This window comes from Coturnix japonica, chromosome 9 (assembly GCF_001577835.2).
Source record: "Coturnix japonica isolate 7356 chromosome 9, Coturnix japonica 2.1, whole genome shotgun sequence".
NCBI lineage: Eukaryota > Metazoa > Chordata > Aves > Galliformes > Phasianidae > Coturnix > Coturnix japonica.
The window spans coordinates 21,266,413-21,280,672 of record NC_029524.1 but is presented as its reverse complement, the minus strand read 5'-3'; the positions used below and the strand labels follow the sequence as shown (position 1 = coordinate 21,280,672).

Genomic DNA, 14,260 nt, shown 5'->3' with positions numbered 1-14,260 from the left:
AGGGATCGGTAGATGCTGTGACCCATGGAAGCCAGGTGCAGCAGCTGTTCTGCAGCCTGTGTTTTGGAAGGACTGCATCACCTACAGCGGCTCAGTCGCTACGGACAATACACTCAGCAGCAAGTCCTTTCTAATTTTTCATGGAAATTTTACTCCAATTTCTCTTGAAGAACACACACAAGAGGCCGAACACCCGGTGCCTCTTCGAGGCTCTGTACTACAACCAGTACTTCAGAACCTCCTTTCCCTTCAATGCATTCCCTAACTCTCTCCCTTTGTCGGCTCCCAGCATTCTCCCGTAATTGCCAAACGACGGCGCCACCCACCAACCAGCGTGCGGCAGTTGGCACCCCCACGTGAAGGGAACACCGGACTGGCGAATCAGCGGCCGCCGTTCGCCTCTGGCTCGGGTGACAGCCAATGGGAAAGCAGCGCGCGAGCGGGCTCCGGACCGTTACGTGGCGGCAGTTGCGGCTGTTGGGCGGTGGACGCGGAGCGGAGCGGAGCGGGGCGGGCGAAGCTCCTGAACCTGACGAGGCGCCATGGTGGGAGCGGGACCTCGGGCTGGGGACGGGATGGGAATCGGGACGGCTTTTGCCGTGGCGGGTTTGGAGAGTTGAGGATTGCCCGTGCTGCGGCGGAGCTCGCGGAGTACCGTCGCTTGCGGCCCTGCGGCGGCGTAAGGCCGCGTGTGGGAGAGGAGAAATTAACGTAAGAACTGAGAGTTCGAGGGCGATGACATGTAGAAGCTCTCAGGTGGCAAATGGGACAAAACGGGTGGAAAAGCAACGAAGCGGTGCGGAGGGCGACGGTTGAGAGACGGGAGTTGAGAGAGAGAGCTGAGAGACGGCCCAGGGCAGCGGCCGCCCTTCGCGCTGCCATTCCCTGTGGTGCCTCAAACGCTTGGCCTGCACGCAGCCAATCAGAGCAGAGGACTGTGTTGAGCGGCCAATGGCGTGGCACCGTGCCGTGAAGGGGCGTGGCTGTGGGACGGGGCCGCTGTCTGCTCTCGCCCCGGGCTGCGTGCTGGGAAACAGCCCGGGGGGTTATGAAAGCGTTGGAAACAAGGTGCCAACACAATAGAAGTGCAGGTAAATGCAGAGTCAGCCTCACTGGTAAAAGGCTAGAGACAGAACCACGAGGGTGAGGGTTTTGATGAAGCTTCAAAGAAGAGTGCAGACATCCTAGAGATTTCTACTGTGTATTTTCCTAGATAAGCTAAACACACAGTAATAGTAAGTTAGAATAAGGGATTCGGTCTCAAATGTAAAACAAAATAGGGGTCTGGGGAGTCTAAACAGAAGTACCATGCTTCCTTACCAAGATGATTTAGTAGAGGAACCCAAAGATGGATGGATTGCCTGGCTCTAGGTATCTGCTTATTGTAAAGGAGAACATTCTTTGAGGTCTTGTGCAGAAAAGATTCTCGCAACATTACTCAGTATGTTGTTGGCAACAGATCAAGGAAATAAGGGCTTATTACATAGAGAAGGCTTGTAAAACCAAAGGAAGATGAAAAAGAGACTAAACAGAATATTATAAGCAGAATATACCTGCAGCGTAGTAAAGAATGATACTACATCCATCCTGTGTGACCGCATTGTATCTAAGATATTCCAACATTCTCAACATTGAATCCTAGAATCCTTACAGTTGGAAGGAACCTTTAGAAGTCATCTAGTCGAAGTTCCATGCAATGAATAGGGAAATACACAGACAGATTAGGTTGCTCAGGACTTCATCCCACCTTGCCTTGAAAGTCTCCAGGGATGAGGTGTCAACCACGTCTCTAGGCAACCTGTTCCAGTGCTTTACCACCCTCTTTTTACCCTGTAAAAACTTTCCTTCTATCTAACCAAAACCTACCCTCTTGAGGTAGATTTTTCCCATGTTCTATGACCACAGACCCTGCTAAAGATTCTGTCCCCTTCTTTCCTGTAGCTCCCCTTTAGATATGTAGAAATTGCCTCATTAGTGCAGTGTAGAGGGGCAGGATCACCTCCCTTGACCTGCTGTCTGCTCTTCTTTTGATGCATCCCACAATACAGTTGGCTTTCTGGGCTACAAGGGCACACTGCTGGCTCATACCCAGCTTGCCATCCACCAATACTCCCAGGTCTTTTTTGTCAGGGCTATGCACAGTCCTTTCATCCCTCTGCTTGTATTGGTAGTGTGGCTTGCCTTGATCCAGGTGCAATGTCTTGCATTTGGATTTGTTTTACTTCATGTGGTTTGCCTGTGCCCAGTGTTCACTTGATGGCATCCTGTTCCCTGATGTGTTGACTACACCCCACAGCTTGGTGTCATTAGCAAACTTGCTGAGGGTGCGCTTGGACCCCACTGTTGATTTCGCTGATTAAGGTATTAAAGAGTACAAGTCCCAACATTGACAACTGGGGGACACTGCTCGTCACTGATCTCCATCCAGACACTGAGCCATTGGCCACCGCTCTCTGGACTTGATTCTGCAGCCAGTTCTTCGTCCATTGAACAGTCCACTCATCAAATCCATATCTTTCCAATTTGGAGAGAAGGATATTGTGGGGTACTGTGTCAGAGGCCTTACTGAAATCCAGGTAGACAACATAAGTGGTTCTTCTGTCATTCACTGATGTAGTGACACCATCATAAAAGGCTGCTAGGTTGGTCAAGCAGGATTTGCCCTTGGTGAAGCCATGCTGGTTCTCCCATATTAGCTCCCTGCCTTCCATGTGCCTTAGCTCACAGAGGTGAGACTGAAGGGTGGGTAGATAAAAAGGGTCATCCTTTTTATCCTTCTTAGAAGTGGGTGTGATGTTGCCTTTTTTCCAGTCACCAGAGACTGATCGCCAGAACTTTTCAAATATCACTGAGAGTGGCTTGGTGACTATGTCAGCCAATTCCCTCAGGACTCTGGGATGCATCTCATCAGGACCCATAGACTTATGGATGTTCAGGTTCCTCAGGTGGTCATGAACCTGATCTTCACTTACAGTGGGAGGGATGTTGCTTCCCCAGTCCCCTCCTACCAAACCAAACATTTGAGGGCTGTGTGGTGAGCAGTTATCAGAGAAGACTGAGGCAAAGAAGCTGTTAAGTACCTCAGCCTTCCCCTTGTCTGTTGTTACTAGATTGCTTGTGTCACTCACTAGGCGTGGTATGCCCTCCTGGACTTTCCTTTTCTGGTTGAGGTACCTGTAGAAGCCTTTCTTGTTCTTCTTGGCATCCCTTGCCAAGTTTAGTTCAAGCTGGGCCTTGGCTTTCCTGACCCCATCCCTACACAGCCTAGCAGCTTCCTTATACTCTTCCCATGGTACCTGTCCCTGTTTCCACTGTCTGTACATTTTCTCGCTCTTTCGTTTGACCAGCAGGTCCTGGTTCAGCCACACCTATCTCTTGCCTTCCTTTCCCAATAGCATAGATCAATGGCACTTAGTAGAGTCATGCTAGCAGCAGACTATTGGATCATTTTAATTGTCACTCAAGCAACCAAGGAAATAATGCAAGAGGGAAAGATCACTACAGTATAACCCACAGATAGCAAGTTGTTGTGAGAGTAAAATCTAAGTGACGGGTAGCCCCAGATCTCACGTTATCATTGTCTTTTTTTTGTGTTTGCAGCGTGAATGCATATCTATCCATGTTGGTCAGGCTGGTGTTCAGATTGGCAATGCGTGCTGGGAATTGTATTGTCTTGAACATGGGATCCAGCCGGATGGTCAGATGCCCAGTGATAAAACTATTGGAGGTGGAGATGATTCATTTAACACTTTCTTCAGTGAGACAGGAGCTGGTAAACATGTTCCCAGAGCAGTGTTTGTGGACCTAGAGCCAACTGTAGTTGGTATGTACCCAAGATGCACATTTCAGTGTAAAACTACTTCTTTCCTTTCAGACTTTTTTGCCTTTTCAAAGCACTGGGGGTTCTAAAAGGTGTATAGCTGGATGACGTTTTGACATTTTTGGTTACTGTTATTCGAAAGAGATGAAATGATGGTCTATGGGTAACGTTTGGAAAACATTAATCTTTGCAGATTTTGGATAATCTTTCCAAGCCACTGTACTACATCCAGAGCTTCATTTAATTTCTATCCAGAATATGCCTGTGCCTGCAATGTAGTTCTCTTGAGTTGCCTCCATGTTCCTGGATGGAATTACTGCTTTGTGAGCATCCAGTGTTTTCCCCTAAAGAAAGGGGCTGAAGTTGTACCAGGTTTTTGCTGAATTTGTTCATGGAAGCTGTCTATGGGCTTTTGACATTTCCTTTTACTTAGTATGTCATCACTAGGCACTAGAACTCAACAGATAATATGTTTTTTTTCATTTGTAGATGAGGTACGCACAGGCACATATAGGCAGTTATTCCACCCTGAGCAGCTCATTACTGGGAAAGAAGATGCAGCTAACAACTATGCCAGAGGCCATTACACGATTGGAAAAGAGATTGTTGATCTAGTGCTAGACCGAATTCGTAAACTGGTAAGAATTCATGCTGCAGATCAGTATTTCAAATAAGTAAGGTACAACTCTAGAGCTACCTATAACTATGATTTGTTATGATGCTTGTGTTTTCTGGGGGGAGGGAGTTGTTTAAGAATTTTATGCAGAGATGATTTAAAAAACCAACAAGAACTTGGTCTCACGCTTCCCCCTCTTGAGTTAAATAAAAATTCAATCCATACAATTTTGAAGTTCTTATGATATAGAACATCATTATTTGAAGATATTTATATCTCAGAAATGCAATATAAAATCTTTAGACAAGTGTAATTGCTTTTTTGTTATTTTTAACTGGAATCACACTATTATATGTCATTCAAAATATTCCCAGTACCCCAAAACTCAGATTTTGGTTGAAAGTTTAGTCATTTCACATATCTTTCTAGCTTTTCATAACCTGATGTAATATAAGAAACTCACAAATTGTAAAAATACTTTTTTTCCAAACCTAATTGATACTTGCTGCCATATAGAGTATATAATAGTAATTTAAAAGCTGCAAGGCTGCTGTAATTTCTGATAACCTTTCACAGTGGTGCACAGCTGCTCTTGCTTTCAGTAGTATAAAAAATGCATGAAGGAAAATGCTATATTCAAGTGTTAAAATACTCATATGCAGAACAAGGTATGCCGTGGTGGCTTTGAGAAAAAGATATGGAAGAACAAGGTCACCTTTTAAAACAAATGATGAGGAAACAATGGCTTTTGAATGTTTACTTTAATATTCATGATTTTGGAAAGGGTAATAATAAATATATGTTTTTTCTCTCCTGCCTTTTTCCACTCTATTATAGGCTGATCTGTGCACCGGTCTACAAGGTTTCCTTATCTTTCACAGCTTTGGAGGAGGCACTGGTTCAGGGTTTGCATCTCTGCTCATGGAAAGGCTCTCTGTTGACTATGGCAAAAAATCTAAACTGGAATTTGCAATTTATCCAGCACCACAGGTTTCTACTGCTGTAGTGGAACCTTACAATTCAATTTTAACAACACACACAACACTGGAGCACTCAGACTGCGCCTTCATGGTGGACAACGAGGCCATCTACGACATCTGCCGCCGCAACCTGGACATCGAGCGGCCCACCTACACCAACCTCAATCGACTAATTGGGCAGATTGTCTCCTCCATCACAGCTTCACTGCGCTTTGATGGAGCCCTCAACGTCGACCTGACTGAATTCCAGACCAACCTGGTGCCCTACCCACGCATCCACTTCCCCCTGGCCACCTATGCCCCCGTCATCTCTGCAGAGAAAGCCTACCATGAGCAGCTGTCGGTGGCAGAGATCACCAACGCGTGCTTTGAGCCAGCCAACCAGATGGTAAAATGCGACCCGCGTCACGGCAAATATGTGGCTTGCTTTATGTTATACAGAGGTGATGTTGTCCCTAAAGATGTCAATGCAGCTATCGCTACTATCAAGACTAAACGTACCATTCAGTTTGTGGATTGGTGCCCAACTGGATTCAAGGTACTTTGATAACATCTGAAGTGCTTGATTTTCAAAATATTAGGAATTACATAATATTAGGAGGTAATGGTCATTGTACAGCACTGTAATGTTCCTGTTACTGAACTGCTTACATTTCAGATTATATCTTAAGTATAATTCCATGATATTGTAGCACAGATGAAAATTTTAAAGCAAGTTACAGAATAGTAGACACAGTTTTTATGGGAACAGGCAATACTGAGTATCTGTAAATAATTTACTAAAGGTAGGTACTGCAAACCAGCGCCAGGTTTTACTGTAAATCTTGAAAAATCTGGGGAATTCTGTACAGAAGGAATATAGACAAGCCCCAAGCAACTGTAGAAACACTAAATTATTGAACTCAGAGCAGTACGTTCCCAACAGTGTTTTTTAGATATTTTGAAATAGTAGATGCTATCAGTTTCTGGGACATTTGAGCCTGGCTACTGTCACTAGAGCAAACCTGTTTTTTTTGTTGTTGTCATTTACTTACACTAGGCTCCTGCATGTAGACTCTACTAGATTAATATCAGATTGTTCAGCTACCTGTGTTTGTTCTCAGTTGACTGGCATTGTCACCTTCCAAGCAAGTGGTCCATCCTTCTAGCTACTGTCTGTGCATTCAGTACTTGGAAAGACCCAGATTCTTGATGTTCTGTTTAGAGTCCAGTAAGATCTTCTGATCTTTTGGAAAATAATCTGTAGGCCAATGTAGCTAATGCTGTCCCAGTTTGACCAGCTCCTGAATTTAGGATTTAAATATTTTGATGAGGCACAAAATAATTTTATTTAATTGTTCACAGTTGTGGCTACTGTCTTTGGTTCTTCCCACTAATTAAAGAAGTTCTTGTTTTCTTCAAGGTGGGCATCAACTACCAGCCTCCAACCGTGGTGCCCGGGGGGGACCTGGCCAAGGTGCAGCGGGCTGTGTGCATGCTGAGCAACACCACGGCCATCGCCGAGGCCTGGGCGCGCCTGGACCACAAGTTTGACCTGATGTACGCCAAGCGAGCCTTTGTGCACTGGTACGTGGGTGAAGGCATGGAGGAGGGGGAGTTCTCAGAGGCCCGGGAGGACCTGGCTGCCCTGGAGAAGGATTATGAGGAAGTTGGGATAGACTCTGTAGAAGCAGAGGCTGAAGAGGAGGATGAATACTGAAAATACTGAAGTAATGAAAAGTGTGTTCTGTAACAGCAACAAATGAATTGCAGAATCCTGTTCACTTGCTTGCCTGTTTTCAAATGCAGTTTTAAATGTTGTATTCTTTGTTACTGTTGACACATGCAGTTGCTGCGTAAGGACCATTTGAAGTTACAGTTTTTGGTAGCATCTAGTCTTGCACAACTGAAGATTAAATGACAAAATTGTGCACGTGTCAGTAACACTGTACTCACCTAACTGTAGTGAGGGTAGGTGCCATTACACTTTTGGTCTGAACTAGAATATTTGCTAAAAGCACCAAAATTGCTACTTTAAAAAAAGAAAAAAAGATGGGGAGACTCTGCAAGACAAAAAGTAACATTTTCCAACCAGCATGTCCCCCTGCACTCAGTTCCACTTTAGATAGAAGGGAAATAAAATGTCACATTACCTACTTTAAAACAGTCTTGTTTTGAATTCCTGCGCTGACCTATTAAATACTAACATCCTGTAGCGCACAACTCTGGGCACACTTTAAGCTTTGATGAATTAATAAAAAATTCCTTGACTTATTTTTGCCTGTTCTTATTGTTAGTAGAAAATACAACTTCTATCTGTGGGCAGTTATTTCGTGGTGATTTGTGTTTGTGACTGCGGAGGGGCGGGGGCAGTGTGTGCAATGAGTCCGAGATGGAGGCGGCTGCATTCCTCAGCTCGCCCCTTTCTCCAAACTGTTACTGGGAGGGGTGAATTAATTTCTCCTTATATATGTATCTTCCCCTATAGCACCTGTATCTCAAATGAAGGCTCTGTCAATGCCTTTGTTTGCACCTCAGTATTTTACTTTCGTAATTTAAAAAATACCAAAAAAGCATATAGTGATGAATGTGCTGTTTCTGTCAAATGCCTGTAACAGTTTCTAAGCTTTGACATTTTACTTTCTTAACATGGAATTTCTTTGCATACTAGCCAGAAAAAAAGAAATGGATGACTTTGAATACTCAAAAAAGTATTACTGAAAGCCTGCAATTGAACTGTAAGCTATAGTCACTGCTGAAAGGGATGCACATCATCACATCATCAGAAGCAGCTTCAAAACAATCCCCAGAGCCAGGAAACCAGAGTATTATGAAGTACAGAGCTATTAATTCCTTGAACTCAGGTAGTGCCAGCCCAAACGCAGTCCTGTTACTGACACAAACTACTCGTTAACCAAATGCCTTCTGCTGTTGTCGTCTCTCTTTGTACAGGTGGATTTGAGGAACCCAGTGATAAACCAACACAGACTAGGTCCATCTTAACACTTGCGCACATGTGTGCACCTACAAAGCAAGGAGGGGCTCATAAGTAGCATCCTGCCATTTGAGCACTCACGGCTTTCAAAAATCACACGCTAAATTCTGCCTTGAATAGGCTCCTTAGCTACATTGCTAAGGATGGGTGAAGAATCAGCACCACTGACAGCATTACTTCATTGTATCAATGGAATACATCATTGAAGAATGCTGATGACAGGAGGAAGGTTCTATTCACTCTGCAGGGATTACAGCCCCGTGTTGGGGGCGAGGGGGGGCGACTGGGGGGAAGTGCTGGGATCCTCGGACAATCACCAACAGCATGCAGTTCAACAACGGTAAGTTCCAGGATCTATATGTGGTCAGAGCAATGCTGGACAGCTTGGCGGACGGGCAGCTGGAGAGCGGCTCGGAAACAGCCCGCTGTCCACCCCGCACAGCGGCACCTCCCGTCCCAACGCCATTGCTCGCCGCGCCGCCTCGCTCCCTTCAGCGCTGCCTTCCGGGCCTGCTGCCGCTCGTGAAATCGCAACGCAAGGAGGAAAGTGCCGCTAAGGTACAAAACGCTGCAGCGCAGGATGACGCCTGAAAGTACCGACACCACAACCCGGTACCGCGACCTGCACGGAGCGGCGCGTCACGGCGCGGAGGCGTGTCCAGCGGCCGGGCGGGGCCTCAGCAGCGCGCGGAGCTGCGGGGGAGTGGGGCGGAAGGGCGTGGGGCAGCGGAAGGAGCGCGCCGAGTGCTACGGCTGGTTGGGGCCATGGTGCAGCTTTATAACCTGCACCCGTTTGGGTCGCAGAGAGTAGTGCCCTGCAGGCAGGAGCCGGCGCAGTTCTGCTGCGGCCACGACGTGCTGTTCGTGGCCAGCGCGGCAGCCAGCTGCGGGGTGGAGGTGTTCGCCGTGCGCCCCGAGGGCCGCTGCGAGCCCTTGGGCTCCTTCGCCACGCTGGGCCCCGTGCTGCGCATGGCGCACAGCCGCGCAGGTCAGTGCCGGCCGCCGCTGGGCGGGAGGGGGCCGACGTTCCGCAGGGCGGACGCGGGTGGGCTGTGCCGGCGGGGTGCGCGGAGCTGCCGCCCGGAACGGTACGTTCGTGCGGGTGCTGCTCTTAAAGCGGGGCCGCGTGGGGTTAGTGTCGGCTCCAGAGCCGTGTGTGCGTTCCTCTAACGGCACGTGGAGTGCGTTTCACCTGGGGAAGAAGTTTGCACTCCAGATCTCATTGAAGAAGACCTGGTAAAAGCTATGTTCTGGAATATCGTGTGGGAGCTGAGAATTTAAGATACTTTTTGTAATGTACTTTATTGGGTTGGCAGCTTGAAAGCTGTCACGTGTTCTTTAACGACATGTCGATACTTTACCTTAAGGAGACTATTTGGCGACGATTGAAGAGAAAAGCAAAGCGACCTTCCTAAGAGCGTATGTGAACTGGCGGTGCATGTCTGCAGGGAGTTCTCGTGTTTGTGTCCGGATGGTGGGTCACAAGATGGAAGAGTCCTATACCGAAACCTTAAAAGAGCAGATGTCGATAGTGGAAATGGCGCTTTCAGATCCTCCGCTGTGTATTTCATGTTGCCCTGTAAATGGGGATCTTCTTGTGGGCTGCGAGAATAAGCTGATCATGTTCTGTTTGAAATACCTGGTCATAAACCAGAATTTGACAGTATTAGACTTTGAACGCTCCTTAATTTTACACATTGATAACTTCATTCCTGCTGAAGTTGCGTTTTGTGCTGGACACATAGCAGTAACAACAGATTTGGATGTTCTAATCCTGAAGCTGGACCTGATCCAGCAAAGTGCAGTCAGGGGAGAGCAGTGCGCACATCAAGTTAGTACAACAGAGAAGCCGGTGGATGAAGGTGAGTACAGATGTTTAACTTTTTCTGACTCAGACTCTGCTAAGTGATTACTGTCATTCATAAAGAAGGCTCAAACAAGGTGTGATTACAAACCGACTGCTTGCAATGTGTGGGAATTAACCTGATTTGTTACTACCTAAAAGTTAGATGAACACCAGCATGTGTTCAATTATAATTTAAGAAATTTTAAAAAGTATGTGCTTTTTGAAATGGAAACTGTACCTTAAAAAACAAACAAACAAAAAAGTGAGAGGTCATTAAAGCTTCAGATGGGGAAGATATCAAATGGAATTTTCTTCATTCGTGGAGAATGGGTTTTAGCTCAGACATTGGCATCTCACACCGGGTTATTTTCAATACTTAAAACTGAATAGAAAAGTTCAAAACATTTTTGTGTGCAATTGGGATTTGCTTTCTGGAACTTGGATGTGTTGAAGATTGCACAACAAGATTGTATCATAGCTACCTTTTTCTTTCTGAAAACCTTTACAACCAAATGACAACATTTTCTATTTGTTGTTTGGCTGTTTACAGCACTGTTTGCTTTGGATTTACCTCATACCAAACAGTTTGCCTGTTCATAGAATCTCAAAATGGTTGGGTTGGAAGGGACCTCAGAGTCCATCCAGTTCCAACTCCCGCTGTGGGCAGGGGCACCTCCCATAGACCAGGTGCCCAGGCCCATCCAGCCTGGCCCTGAGCATCCCCAGGGATGGGACACCTACAGCTGCTCTGGGCAGCAGTGCCAGGCACTCGCTGCCCTCTAAAGAATTTCTCTCACATCTAAATGTAAATCTGCTCTCTCTTGGTTTAAAACCATTACACCATGTCATGTCTCTACATACCCATGAAAAAATCTATTTTTGTCGTTTTCATAACCCCCATTTAGGTATTGGAAGACCAATATAGTTTTTCCCCGGAGTCCCATCCAACATCCCCAGCTGTCAGCCTGTCCCTGCAGCAGAGGTGCTGCAGCTTCTGGGCATCGCTGTGGGCTTCTCTGTCCCTGCTGTGGTCTGTGTCCCTGTGCTGGGGCGCAGAGTTGAATGCAGCTCTGTGAGGGACTGGGGGTTGTCAAAAGTGCAGAGCAGAGGGTAAGAACCACCTCCTTTGCCCTGCTGGTTTCACTTCTGAGGCTGCCCAGGATATGGTTTATGTGAAAAACTGATTGTTCTTGTTTTCTAGCGTAGTTCTTCTCAAAACGTCCATGGTTTGAGGAAGCCAATGCTAATTAGGTTCCTGTAGTTCAAGTTTTCAGTTGATATTGTGTCAGTGTTTTCTTATTGCTAAATGGAATTATTTGAACACTTAATACGTTTCCATTGTTTAGGTATAAAAGATGAAGACCTTGCAGCTCGTAGTTTGCAGCCTGAATTAGATGATTTTGTCATATGTCAGAAGCCAGTGGAACTGCTTGGGGAAGACAGTAAGCTTTGTAAGATACCCATCACACTAGAGTCCACAGAGTTGTCTACAGAAGACAAAAAGCATTTTCAAGTGCAGTATCTCCTTTTCAGGTATTACAAATGCATTTTCCCTTTATGGGTTAGCTGCTATGTTAATAATTCCAAGAAACCCAAATAAGCTCAAGTCTTGCTGAAAGAAAAGTCCTGGTATTTTGGTTTCTGGCATTTTTGTATGCTGTGTATTTTTTTGTTGTTGTTGCTGTGTTTTTTTTTTTGTCTGCTGAGGAGATAACTGTGATGAAGACCCTTACTTGGCCTTGCAAATACTTTATTTAATTTGGGGAATGTGGGTAGTGAGTACAATTAAATGCAATTTAACTTTGATGGTTTTGCAGTACTGGTGATGTTTAATATCAGCTTTCATTGTACATCCTTGAATTCTGTGAAGGGCACCTATGACAGCTTCTCTTGTGATGTATCAGGATGGATGGTCTTTTCTCAGCATACTGAATGACAAAATCATTTACATTGGAACGGACTTCCTGAGTCCATCTCCTCAACATCTCCTTGCTCAGGCAGGATCACCTGGACTAGGTTTTCCAGGACTCAATCTAGCAGAGTTTGAGTAGCTCCTTACTGGGCAGCCTGTTCCAGTGTTTGGCCACCCAAAGTTCTTACACTTTCATGCCAAACTTGCAGGGCAGTTTTACACACCTTATTCTGGAATAACTTGTGTGAAATTTTCTTAATATTGAAAAGAAGTCTACAAAGTGTAATACACAGAAGTAATCACCAGTCCTGACAGTGATCAAGGCACTCCCTTGTGCTTGTTCTGTGGAGTTCAACTCCAGCTGAAGTGATGGTTACTTAAATAGTTCCTGCAGAAAAAAAGTTCTGCCTTTGTACAGTTGGGAGTGGGGAGTTTACCAGATATCTTTGGCACTGAAAAACAACACTTTTGGTTCTGTTAGAAATTAAATTTTTTTAACTTTTATCTAAAACTGTTGAAGCATTGGTATCACAGTCCAGCTGTGAATTCCAGAGCAAAGCAAGGAAGGGGGTGAGCTGCAATAGGATAGAAAAGTAGGACTGAAGACTGCACCATTTTACATTGTGTTCAGTTGAAGAAGGAATGGGGGGGAAAAAAGCTAAATCATGGTTCAGATCCATTGCAGTGTGCCTTCAGTTTTACGATTTTTGTTGTCAGTATTCCACATCATAACATCATGTAAAGCACTGGGAGTTAAAGAGTTAATGCCCCACTTCTGTGGACTGCTGATTTTCTGGGTACCTGATTCTCAGAAGAGAAGAACTGCATACCCCAGAGGACTTTGTGTTCAGAGCGGGGGATAAAACTCCTCTTACACCCCAGGACTGGTCTTTTTTTTGCTGCCTGGCAGTGTGTGTGTGTGCTCCCCAGCTGTTTTGCCTTCAATTCAGAGTAAGGCCTTCAGTTTTGGACACTCTCTCTCTCTCATTTTATTTGATTTATTAGCCTCAGTTCTAATTACATATTGTATTGTGTTATCTTGCATTCTGATAAGTAAGTTAAGTTTAGTAAGTTAACTTTCGTCTTTAGATTGTTGCTGCTGTTCTGTTTGTAGACTTGTCTCGTACCTCCCTTTTCCCTTTCCCAGGGTGTGAGTCCATGGACCCCCTGTCCCATTAGTTGCAGAAAACTGTTGACACTCCCCTCTCTCCTCTTTTCTGGGCCTGTTCCCCTGTCACTGACACAGATAGATATAGAGATAACTCCATGACATGCATTAGATCTCAGCATTGGACACATGACTTGTGGAGGAGCAAAGAAAGGATTTTTAGTTGCAGAAACTTGAGGTAGCTCCCTCTGGCTGTGCTACGTGTTTCTTGGCCTTGCTAAGATAAGTGTATTAGCAGTAGGAATGAAGGGTAGTTGAGTATAAAAATCATCAGCTCTGGATATTATGGCTATTGCTGTTTACTTGCTTGGAGTGGGTGATTGCTTCCTACTGACTTCCCATGTTATTGTGATATTTTTCTTCCAGGCATTTCACACCAGACCAGTCCCCTTTTGGCTTTTGTGAAGAGACAAAGCTGCACTCTGTTCAGTTCCTCCCTGTTTACCAGACAGGTAGGTGCATGTGCGTGGGTGCAGTATTAGCTCAAATACCAGTTGCCAACACTGAAAGAGGGAGTCTATTCAAAGACTACTCTTAGTGGTTCTCAGTGACTAGTTTTATATCACAAAACAGACACTTTTTATGTTGCATAAACAAAGTTGTCCTCAGCGTTACTATATGATACTAGGCTACCTCTCAGAGTCAATAGCAGACGTCAGAGAAATAAACCTTAATATTAAGGTAAAGGTTATCTTTATTTCAGGATTTAAAATAGAAGGGAATGAAAGCTAATTTTAGGTGTTCTCTAAATGCACTAACTCAAGCCTCAACATAACTGTGGAAAAATCCCTTATATTAGACTGTCTTTCATGCTCACCTAGTTTCTAGTTTTCTGTTCCGGTTTTCTGGTAGCAAAGCCTTATTTAAGCTACAGCTGGCTAAAGTGAAGAAGCTACTTGCCATTCAACTCCAGCTAACTTTTCCCTTGTGATTTACAGACTTTA

General features: G+C 45.2%; 2 protein-coding genes across 9 annotated transcripts in view; both read left to right on the top strand.

The window, feature by feature from the left end:
* Positions 1-428: 428 nt before the first annotated feature.
* On the top strand, positions 429-7,670 carry LOC107318417 (tubulin alpha-3 chain). The gene is made up of 5 exons (XM_015872192.1): positions 429-545; positions 3,601-3,823; positions 4,310-4,458; positions 5,274-5,954; positions 6,819-7,670. The coding sequence occupies exons 1-5, from the start codon at positions 543-545 to the stop codon at positions 7,113-7,115; spliced, it is 1,353 nt and encodes a 450-aa protein (XP_015727678.1). The 5' UTR covers positions 429-542; the 3' UTR covers positions 7,116-7,670.
* A 1,388-nt stretch (positions 7,671-9,058) lies between these two features.
* The window catches only part of HPS3 (HPS3 biogenesis of lysosomal organelles complex 2 subunit 1), a 39,040-nt gene continuing 33,838 nt past the window's right edge, over positions 9,059-14,260 (top strand). For all 8 annotated transcript variants that reach the window (XR_004308407.1, XR_001557332.2, XR_001557333.2 and 5 more), the window contains exons 1-4: positions 9,059-9,378; positions 9,758-10,252; positions 11,583-11,769; positions 13,683-13,768. Coding sequence is in view for 3 of the 8 variants with exons in the window: in XM_015872123.2 (XP_015727609.1) it covers positions 9,156-9,378; positions 9,758-10,252; positions 11,583-11,769; positions 13,683-13,768 (991 nt within the window). In the remaining 5 variants the exon portion in view is untranslated. The remainder of the gene's footprint in view (positions 9,379-9,757; positions 10,253-11,582; positions 11,770-13,682; positions 13,769-14,260) is intronic.